We start from the raw sequence: 9563 nt of genomic DNA on the forward strand, positions 1-9563 counted from the left end.
AAAGTTTCATGGCCCTTGGCTCTCGCTGTCCCCTGGACTGATGTGGGGGTCTCATGCTTGCAGCCGCTGAGCTCATGCTTGGGACTGCCAAGCTCTGCTTGCTCCTTATCTTTGACGCTTCCAGGAGCCATGTGACAGAAAGGACATGGGAACACCATTTCAGGCCACAGGGGAGAAGAGCAGCTGCTGAGTGGCAGGTGTGGGGGTGGGGGGTGGTTAATAAACAGTATATAGGGTAATGGGGCAGGGTCCTAAGGTCTCTGGAGAAGGAGGCTGTTCCCTCCATTCTGGGAGAGCCCGAAGGAATGAGATGCCCTCGGGAAACTCCTTATGCCTAGGATAGAGAAGGGGCCCCCAATGGACATGGTGGGGGACAGGAGGGGATAGGTTGAATGGCCCGGGTGGGATGCAGGGGGGTGAGGGGAGAGGGAGGGGCAAGGGATGAAGCAAAGCCCAGCTGGCTTTGGCAATGGACCTAAGGATCCACTGTTGGAGCTGGACCCGGTGGAGCAAGGGTAGAGGCTTCTGTGGCTGGAGACTGTGTAGGGCACCCACCCAGAACATTCTGAGACTCTGGCATTCATCCCTACAGTGCTAGAGAGGGAGAGGCAGCTGGGCTCGCTGGGTGGTGGAGGATGGGGTTTGGCGGGGGACAGAGCTAAAGCTGCCCACCAGCCTGTGTCTCCAGGTTGGACCGCTCCCAGTGCCACTCAGTTCACAGAGTCACTTACTGTGTCCTCACTGAGTGAGAGGAGTAGCCCCCTCTGCATAGAGCCAGAACCCTGGGTTTTAATTTTGAATGTGGGGTGAGCTTGGTAAGTCCCTTGCCCTTTCTGTGTCTCAGTGACCTTATTGGGAAAACCAACTACCACTTCTTAGGGGCGCTGTGAGGATTAAATGGGAGGGTAGAAGGTGCTGGCACCTAGCAGGTACACCATGCATATCAGTTTCTTGGGAATGGGGCTGGGCACGGGGTAGGGCAGGCAGCTTCCCCATACCCTCCTCCTCATGTGTCTTCATGCTTGGGGTCAGCTGGCCCCTAACCAGCCGGCATGACTCAAGACTGGGCTCTGAGAGCTCAGGATCTAAGAACAGAACCTCCCCTTCTCCCCCACCCCCACCCCCACCTGGGAAAAGTGCTTTTAGTCTCCTTGACTCTACTTTTGGCTCCTTGCCCCTTCTGGCTCTGGAGGCCTCTGTGGCCCCCAGAATACCTAGAGAGCCCCTGGAGTTGGGGGAGGCCAGAGAGGGACGGTCTTGATCTTCTGAGACACAGCCTGGCTTTCTGGGAAGATGGAGGAATAGCACATTCCTCCTAAAATAATTGTCCTGGAGCTATTTCCAGAGGCTTTTAGTGCCCAGGCCAGAAATGGCCAGTGATCTCGATGCCTGGGTACCTTCAGGACAGACAGCAGAGGCCCAGCCCTTTGCTGGCTGCCTGCCTGCCTGCCCGGCCCCCAGGCCAGAGGAGAACCAGGCCAGGCTGATGCCCTACAAGGGAACTGTTGACACCGCTTCCCTGGTCCACCGAGCTCCCCACTCTTCCTCCTTCTTGGGGGCCCTCTGATCCTTCCTCTTGGCTCCCCGTTTCAGCAACTATAACCACCCCACCCCAAGCAGAAAGGACTTTCTTTCACCCTTAGTGGCTGTGGGCTGTGGAGGGCCCAGGCTGAGGCTTCCATGTTACAGCACTCGATGATCTTGGGTCTGATCACTCAGAAACATCAGATTAAACCCAGACCGGAGAACCCTCTCCAGAACAATGTGCCCATGCTCTTCAAACGTGTCCCTGTCACGGAAGACAAAGGAAGGGTGAAGGAAACCAAAGACACCTGAGGACAAAGGCCACGCGTGCTCCTGGGTTGGATCTGGTGTGGGATGAAGAGTTGCCGTGAGGAACATCACAGGGGCAATCGGTGAAATGTCAATGTGGACTGTATATTAGATGGTCGTACTCGACCCCTGCCAAACATCCTGTATTTGGCCACTGCAGTATGGGGATATAAGAACATGTTCGAGACGTCCATTCATTCTTGGTGTAGGGACTACTTAGTGTCCAGCTTTGATCTGTTCTTCTCTTGGACCGGCGGCCCCTGGCACAATCATGTGACGCCAGATCCTGGGTCAGGCCATGAAGCATCCGAGCTCGATCCTCCTCTTTGTATTTATTGGCGTGGAAGGTACTGGAGCAGTGCTGTACGTCTTGGGCTTGGCATTGTTCGATCCAGAGGTCAGTTAGGATAGGAAGAATTACCCAGAACCCTGGAAAAAACTGGGTCCCCATGATCAGTACAAGCTCTACTCAGTGAAGATAGATTACAGCAAACTAAAGAAAGAAGGTCCAGACTTCTAAATGAAAGGTTTCACTATAAAGCTACTTAGAATGAAGGTCCTCCAGGAATCATTCACACAATTTTCCACTTATCCAGGAAGTATTTCCCCTCTAATGCATGAAATCATGTTGATGGAGACGCCCGGGTGGTTCAGTGGTTGAGTGTCTGCCTTTGGCTCAGGGTGTGATCCCGGGGTCCAGGGATGGAGTCCCACACTGGGCTCCCCGCAAGGAGCCTGCTTCTCCCTCTGCCTATGTCTCTGCCTCTCTGTGTCTCTTGTGAAAATAAATAAATAAAGTCTTAAATTAAAAAAAAAAAAAAAGAAAGAAATCATGTTGATGTATCGTGTTGGGGTTTATACAAATAAATAAATATCTAAAACTTGAAAAAAGAAAAAAGAAAATGTCCCTGTCTACTCAGCATGTAGGAGATCCATGCCCAGGTGTTCAGGGGTAAAAGATGGTGTTGTCTGTAACGTCCTCTCAAAATAATAGTTGTGTGTGTGTGTGTGTGTGTGTGTGTGTGCACATGCAGTGATAAACGTGGCAAGAGCATTAATAATTTGTGGATTTGGATAAAGACTACAGAATTTGTTGTCTTGTGAGTTCTCAGGAAGTTTGAAGATTTTTCAAAAATAAAAAGTAAAACTGTATTTTTAATATTTGAGAGGACTGGATGGAGGGAGGCTTTTCTTGGCAAAAAATGTACTGGATGCCCCCAAGGGACCAGGGCTGGGTGAGGGCCATGGAGGTCCTGAGATTTGCTGGCCGGAGTCCTCAGGCTCTGGCCAGAGCCCGCCGTGTGCTAGATACTCCACGCTGGATCGCTGACCTCAGCGGGCAGGAGACACAGAGCAGTTATGCTCAAGAATGGGTCACTCCAAGGGTTAGCACTTTGGGGAGACTCAATAAGTGTTTGCTGAGCCAGTGGGAAAAGGGAAGTGATTGATGCTGACCATGGCCAATGGGAGTTATATCAGGGCCAGCATAAAACTTCTTGACTCTCAGCATAATTAAACACTAGAAAAACAACAAGACATGCAGGAAAACATCCACCCCAGTCTCGTTTTAAAAATAGGGCCCATCTGTCCTGGAGGGCTTAATGTGGTGCTGGCCCTGAGGCAGGGGCCTGGCCAGGATGACCTCTGGAGGCCCCTCCCAGCTCTAGGATTCCATGATTCTATGACATGGCCAGCAGTCTGGAGTGGCGGCATGAAGGTATCTCCAGTGGAGAGCAACAGGAGGGCTAAGTCATCTACCTCCTAAAGACACAGTGAGCGTGGGAGGGGGCCCTTGCGGCAGATGGGGCCCAGCCAGCCGGGGAGGGAGGGGTCGGGCACTGTACTGGTCAGCCCTCAGCCACCTCCTGTATTTCCAGAGGAGGAGATGGGGTGGGGTTGGACCTGAAAGGGAAGAGCCAAGGGTCTGTACATTCCACTCGATTCAGACCCAAAAGACAACGGCAGCTGAGGGCCGTGGGCTGGAAGAGGGGCAGGCAGCTGCTTCCTGGGTGGGACAGGCTCAGATACTGCTCTGTCCTCACTGGGCAGAAGTGGGAAATTAGCATCAAGCTGGCAGTCTTGGGGGAGAGTGGAGCCTTCCTCCTGGTTGGGGGTAGGGGAGTATTAAGGAACCGAGGGACAGGGGGACAAGGAGGGGAGACAGGCTGAGACAGGAGATGGGGGTACATGGACTGAGCATCTTCTGGGCCTGGCCAGGCCTTAATCTCAGTGAAGTGCCTACATCCAGATCACAACGAGTAGGGATCCCAATGCCCCCTGCTCTTGTGGAGTGGATGAGGAGACCCCCTACTGCCAGAGAGGGTCAAGACCACGTATCCTGGAAGACTGTGACCTTACAACTCCAGCCCCGTTGGTGGACTTGTCATACTACCCCCTCCCCTCATTTGGGATTCCTAAAGTCAGGATCAACTTAGTGCTGGGGTTTAGCAAGTGCCCCTGCCCTCTGGTTCTCCCCATTAGTGCTCCCATCTAGCAGGCAGAGCAGATGTGGTGAGAACTCTTCCTAAAGAGATTGTGAGGGGGGCCGAAGTCACCCCAACATAGCCTTGTCTTTGAGGGGTTATCAGACACACACCCAAGATAGTACCTTGGCCACACCACTTATAAGCTGTGGAATCTGAGGCAAGTCACATCATCTCTCTGAGACTGAGTTTCCCCATCTGTCAACCAGAAATAGAATAGTGACCACCTCCTTGATTCATAGCAACAATTACACGCAAGACACAAGCAAAGTGCCAGGCGCGGCGACAGTGCATATAGTGTTACATCACTTCCAGGACACATTTTTTTTTTTTTTTTTTTTTAGTATCAGGTGCATTGTGTTGTTGATGATTAGCTATTTAATATTACCTGGAGAGAAGGTCTCTCTCAGTGCTTGGAATTTCCCCATTAGAGGTTCAGTCTTTGGATTTTGTGGTCTCCCGGAGTCTTTACTTAAAAGGCAAATGGGAATTTCAGGATATGGGTGTGAGTTCAAGGAACAAGGAGACTGCCTCGCTTGTCCCTAAGGGTCGTCCTCTGGCCTCAGTTGTTCTAAGGGTCTTGCCTTCCTCCTCATCTCTTGCTTTCTGAAGAATAGGATGTCTGTTTTCCAGTGTGAAAATTCCTGGGCCTAGGAGGAGAAGGAGGAGAGGGAGGAGGATGGTGTTGGGGAGGCAGAGGGAGCACATGCGGAGAAAGTGTGCAGGGAGAGGGCAGGGAGTCATGGAGAGCCGACCCAACTGTCTTCTCCAGGCCCAGGTAGCCAGCCTCCGGGTGAGCCCAGAGCAGGTCGGCACCACGAAGCTCATCTGCCCAGCTGGGACGATGTCTGGACGCCCAGGGAGCCGTTCCAATGCTTGCAGCCGCTTGAGCCATCCCAACAGCCTGTCCTCCTCAGCCCAGACTCCCGCCTGGCCCCATAGCCCCAAGCGTCCCCGCACCCCCAGTGGCTCGGATTTCAGTAACTGCAGTGGCCCCTTAGAGCAATCGGAGGGCCTCAGCTCCCCCAGACTTCCCGTGAGGAATATCTGCATGGGCCGCCCCTACAACTCCAAGTACGTGGAGACGAGCCACCTCGCAAACCACCCCAAGGTGGCCAGAAGGCCCTCTTGCCGCGGCAGCCCCCATTGCCTGCTCTGTACAGAACGTCCCTCGGGCCCCTGCAGCCCCACCTTCCTGGACCAACTCATCAGAGGCATCAACTACCTTGACAGATCCACCAATGCCTTCTGTACCAACGGTCCCAAGTCATCACTGAGCCTGCCAAGGCTTGCAGCCAACTACCTGGAACGCGCGGCCAACTCCATCCACCTGGACCACCCAGACCACTCCTTCCCCCGCAGTTACTCCAGTCCCATCACCAGCACGGCTGCCTCTGACAACTACACCAACACCTGCATGGTGCCTTCCCCCAGGGGTATCAACACGCTGCAGTATACGGATGAGCCTGCCGGCACCAGTTACCCGCACCGGCTTCAGAGCCGGAGCCTCACACCTGTGCTGCCGCAGAGGCCCGGGATGAAGCTGCCCGAGCTCCCCTTGTTCGGCAACGGGATCTTTTCCTTAGGTCGCCTGCCTAAGCTCTGGGAAGCAATCCGCTCGGGCTGGAGAGCCCCCGAGCCCATCTCTAAACCCTGTAGCTGGTGGTAACATCGACCATGAAATGGGTACATGTCCATCAAGCTGCAGGTGTAGAAAATAAATTGTCTGTGGCAAAATGTTCCTTCCAAGACTCTGTTGGGGAGGTTTGGGGGGGGGGGGGCAATGGTTTCGACAGGAGGGTTATGAACTCGAGGACCTACAGAGCCAGGAAGGTAAAAGCTAATGGGTGAGCCGGGCTGGGTGGGGAGGAAATACTTGGTCTAAACCCAGCTCTCCAACGGGTTGTTGCTTTTTCAAGAGAAGCCAGGAATCTCATTTTTATATGCTAACAACAAATTCAAAAATGTCATAGTGCTCTGTGGGCTCAAGAAAAATACTTGCAGGTGGAATGTGAAGCACACAGTCCTCGGTTTGGAATCTCTGGTTTATATCTTGAATGGGTCACCGGGGAGTTTCCCCATGGGAAGACATAGACTAGCTATTCATTTCCAATCCCTCTTCATCCTCTTCTGATTTTGAGATTGTTGTTGATGTTGACTTTGCACTGTTCATCGTGAGCAGAAATAATAATGATGATAGTAATAGCAGAACTTCCTAGAGCACTTACTATGTGGCAGGTGCTGTTCTAAGTGCTTTCTATATGTTCTTTTATTATTTTTTTAAGATTTCATTTATTTATTCATGAGAGACACAGAGAGAGGCAGAGGCATAGGCAGAGGGAGAAGCAGGATCCCTGCTGGGAGCCCAATGTGGGACTCAATCCCAGGACCCCAGGATCACAATCTGAGCCAAAGGCAGATGTTCAACCATTGAGCCACCCAGGTGCCCCTTTATATTCTTTTAAAGATGTGGTTTTAATGACCAAGGCTTAGGGTGGAGGTAGAGGAAAACTTTAGGATGCCGAGTGGGAGAGGCAACCAGGGATCATTGCCACTGGAGGTACTGCCCTTCCTGGGAAATCTCTAATGAATGGTTCTATCCAGGCTGGATGAGGGCCAGGAGGGTCAGAATGAGGAGGTCCCAAGTATCTTGCTGCAAATGTCTGAGAAACTGTTCTCTGGGCCACTGAGGGTTCCATACCTTCAGAGACCTGATTTGGGTGATGAGAAGTCAGGACCCACAAGGCATCCAGTTCTCTACCATCCTGCTGGCTGAGGGACCATAAAGACTGTGATTCCAGCCTCACTGTGCCACTAGTCGACTCTGAGACCTTGGGTGCATCGCTTTCTCCCCCTTAGGCCTGTTTCCACTTCTGTAAATGAGTAGGGTAGCTTTAATGGGCTCTAAGGGACCCAGGCTCTGATATTTCTGAGTCTATCCTCCTAGTCCCAAGCCAGGCCTGGGCTAAGAATCAAGAGTGTCTCCCCACCACCACCCCTCCCCCGCCCCCTTGACCCTTGAGAACTCAGGCCACCTGAGTCCTGAGCCAACTTCCCATTTCAGCCCTCAAGGCCATTTCTGTGTGGCTCTGAACTTCAGGTCCAGGCCCTTTTCTTGGTGGAGCTTTCCTGTCTCCTTGGAAATATGAGGGCCAATGGCAGGTCAGAGTGTGGAATGGGGCTGACCTTGAAATAATGCAGAACCTGCAGTTCTACAAGATTCCATGACTCTTGGAGGGAGTGGCCTGCTCTGGCTGAGCTCTATGGCCAAAAAGAGAAAGTGGCAAGCCTGAATATCCCTGCCAGGAGTTCACCATGGAGGTCTCAGGATAGGAGGAAAAAAGGGGGAATAGGATTTTAGTTTACTGAATTCACCCTCACTTGTATTTCATCTCTGGAGAACCTGGGATATCCTCTCTAGGTCCAAAGCTCAGCAGTGTAGCACACTCCTTTCCTTGTCTCTTGCATTCCTTCCCTCCCAAGAGAGAAGACTTTGGCCTTTGTCTGGTGGGTCTGGTGGGTTCTCCAGTGACCCATCCCCCAGGTGAACACTTGTAGGAATACAGCTTATTAGAATCCATTTTGGCCCGACTCAGGAGAGGGTGTCCTGATTCCCAAATCCTCTGTCTGGCCGCTCAAAGCCATCCCCTTCCTGCTTTAGGTCGGTATTTGCATAGGATTTGTCCCTGACTCTCCTGGAGATGCCTACCACCCAAATAGTTTAATTTCCCCTAATCAGAGCATAAGATCCTTGCCTAGGACACTGTTCCTGAGTTCCCCAGTGCCTAGCCCACAACAGGGGCTCAGTTATAAATACTGATTATAGGGCCGTGTCCTCAATTGATGCTCAGCAATGATAACTACAATTGTCTGATGATTAGAGTGTCTTGCATGCAATGGGTGTTTAATAATTATCCATGATGGTGGCCAACATTTATTAAGCTCTTCCCTATACACCAGTCATTGTTTTAAGCGCTTTCTACATATCAACTCATTTAATCCCCATATCAGTCCTTCAAGGAAGGTATTATTGTCCTTATTGTATGGAGGAGATGCACATCGAGGTTAGGCATAAGTGATTATGATAAAGATGATTACACCGCATACAACACAGTGACTCTTCCAAAACTGAATGGCAGCGTCATTCTAGAGTGTCATGCGCACAGTAGGTGCTCAATAACTATCTTCATGATTATAACATCTTTCAAGTAGTAGATGCTCTGCAAAAGTCCACAGTGGATGCCCAATGAATGGCAAATATCATTACAGAGCCCAATACATAGTAGGTGCTCAAATGAACTTTGACCATTGGTGGGGGGTTGGGTTGAGCGTGAAAGGGACAGGATGTCTGCATTTAGCCCAACTGCTCTTGGATACTCACTGCTCACAAACCCCTTGCACCAGTCACTCAGCTCAAGTCCTGAGAAAATAAGGCTCTTCGCTAGAGAAGGCTCTCTGTTCCGCATGGCCATGCAGAGGCCACAGGAAGTCCTCCACGTCCACTGTTCAAGCCATGCATCTGCAAGGTCTGTGTAAACAGGAAGCAGCGTGCTGGCTACAGAACAATGCCACAGCCTAGTGTGCTGTCCAGCTTGTAAACAGAAGAAGCTAGGTGTCCCCACTACTGGGGGCGGTCGGGGAAAGTCCTTCACGCCTGCAGAAGTACCTCATCATTTACCGAGTGCCCACACTGTGTTCCAGGCATGCCACCAAGGCCTGAAATATGGGCTTTCAGCCCTCTCTGCTCCCTGTGAGTCTCGGTTTTAGTACCCCATTTTGCAGAGGGGAAAACTGAGACTCAAAGAGTAGAAGTGACATGCTCAAGCTCCTCCAGCTGGTACAGAGGAGAGCTGGGATTCCCACCTGGGGCTTGACCCTCAGCCAATGCCCTTTCTATCCAAATTGCTTCTTTTCTTAGTGTTTATTGAATGGACTCCAAAAGAAAGAGAGGTAAATCTTGGTATCCAAAATATGCGGTAAATTAGACAAAACAAAATGGTGTTTAACTCCAGGGGTTTGGGCTGCCCCTCAACACCAGTGTTCCAGACAGGGCAGTGTTAACCTGGAATATGCTCTTTCCGGGAAATAGGAAACAAAGGGAGAAATTTCCTCAAAGGTCACCTGTGTCTCAATTGTCCAATCCACTGGTCCCTGCATCGTTGCGGACCACTGGGGATAGGTGCGTGACATCAGAATGATTTTTGTATATATTTTTTAAAAATCTACCATAGCGCTTTTATCAAACAG

At 51.4% G+C, this 9563-nt stretch overlaps 1 protein-coding gene and 1 pseudogene across 1 annotated transcript; both read left to right on the forward strand.

The window, feature by feature from the left end:
• The first annotated feature begins 2104 nt into the window (after window positions 1-2104).
• On the forward strand, window positions 2105-2542 carry LOC112929716 (cytochrome c oxidase subunit NDUFA4 pseudogene; annotated as a pseudogene).
• Window positions 2543-3524: 982 nt separating this feature from the next.
• Window positions 3525-5985, forward strand: LOC140597042 (uncharacterized). The gene is made up of 2 exons (XM_072745289.1): window positions 3525-3605; window positions 5089-5985. Exon 2 carries the CDS (start codon window positions 5161-5163, stop codon window positions 5983-5985), a length of 825 nt encoding a protein of 274 aa, XP_072601390.1. The 5' UTR covers window positions 3525-3605; window positions 5089-5160.
• The last annotated feature ends 3578 nt before the right edge of the window (window positions 5986-9563 follow it).

Source organism: Vulpes vulpes, chromosome 2, assembly GCF_048418805.1.
Source record: "Vulpes vulpes isolate BD-2025 chromosome 2, VulVul3, whole genome shotgun sequence".
Taxonomy (NCBI): Eukaryota; Metazoa; Chordata; class Mammalia; order Carnivora; family Canidae; genus Vulpes; species Vulpes vulpes.

Bases quoted from the DNA above. Each gene is read 5' to 3' on its own strand.
- LOC140597042 (XM_072745289.1), top strand. From the start codon at position 5,161: ATGTCTGGACGCCCAGGGAGCCGTTCCAATGCTTGCAGCCGCTTGAGC.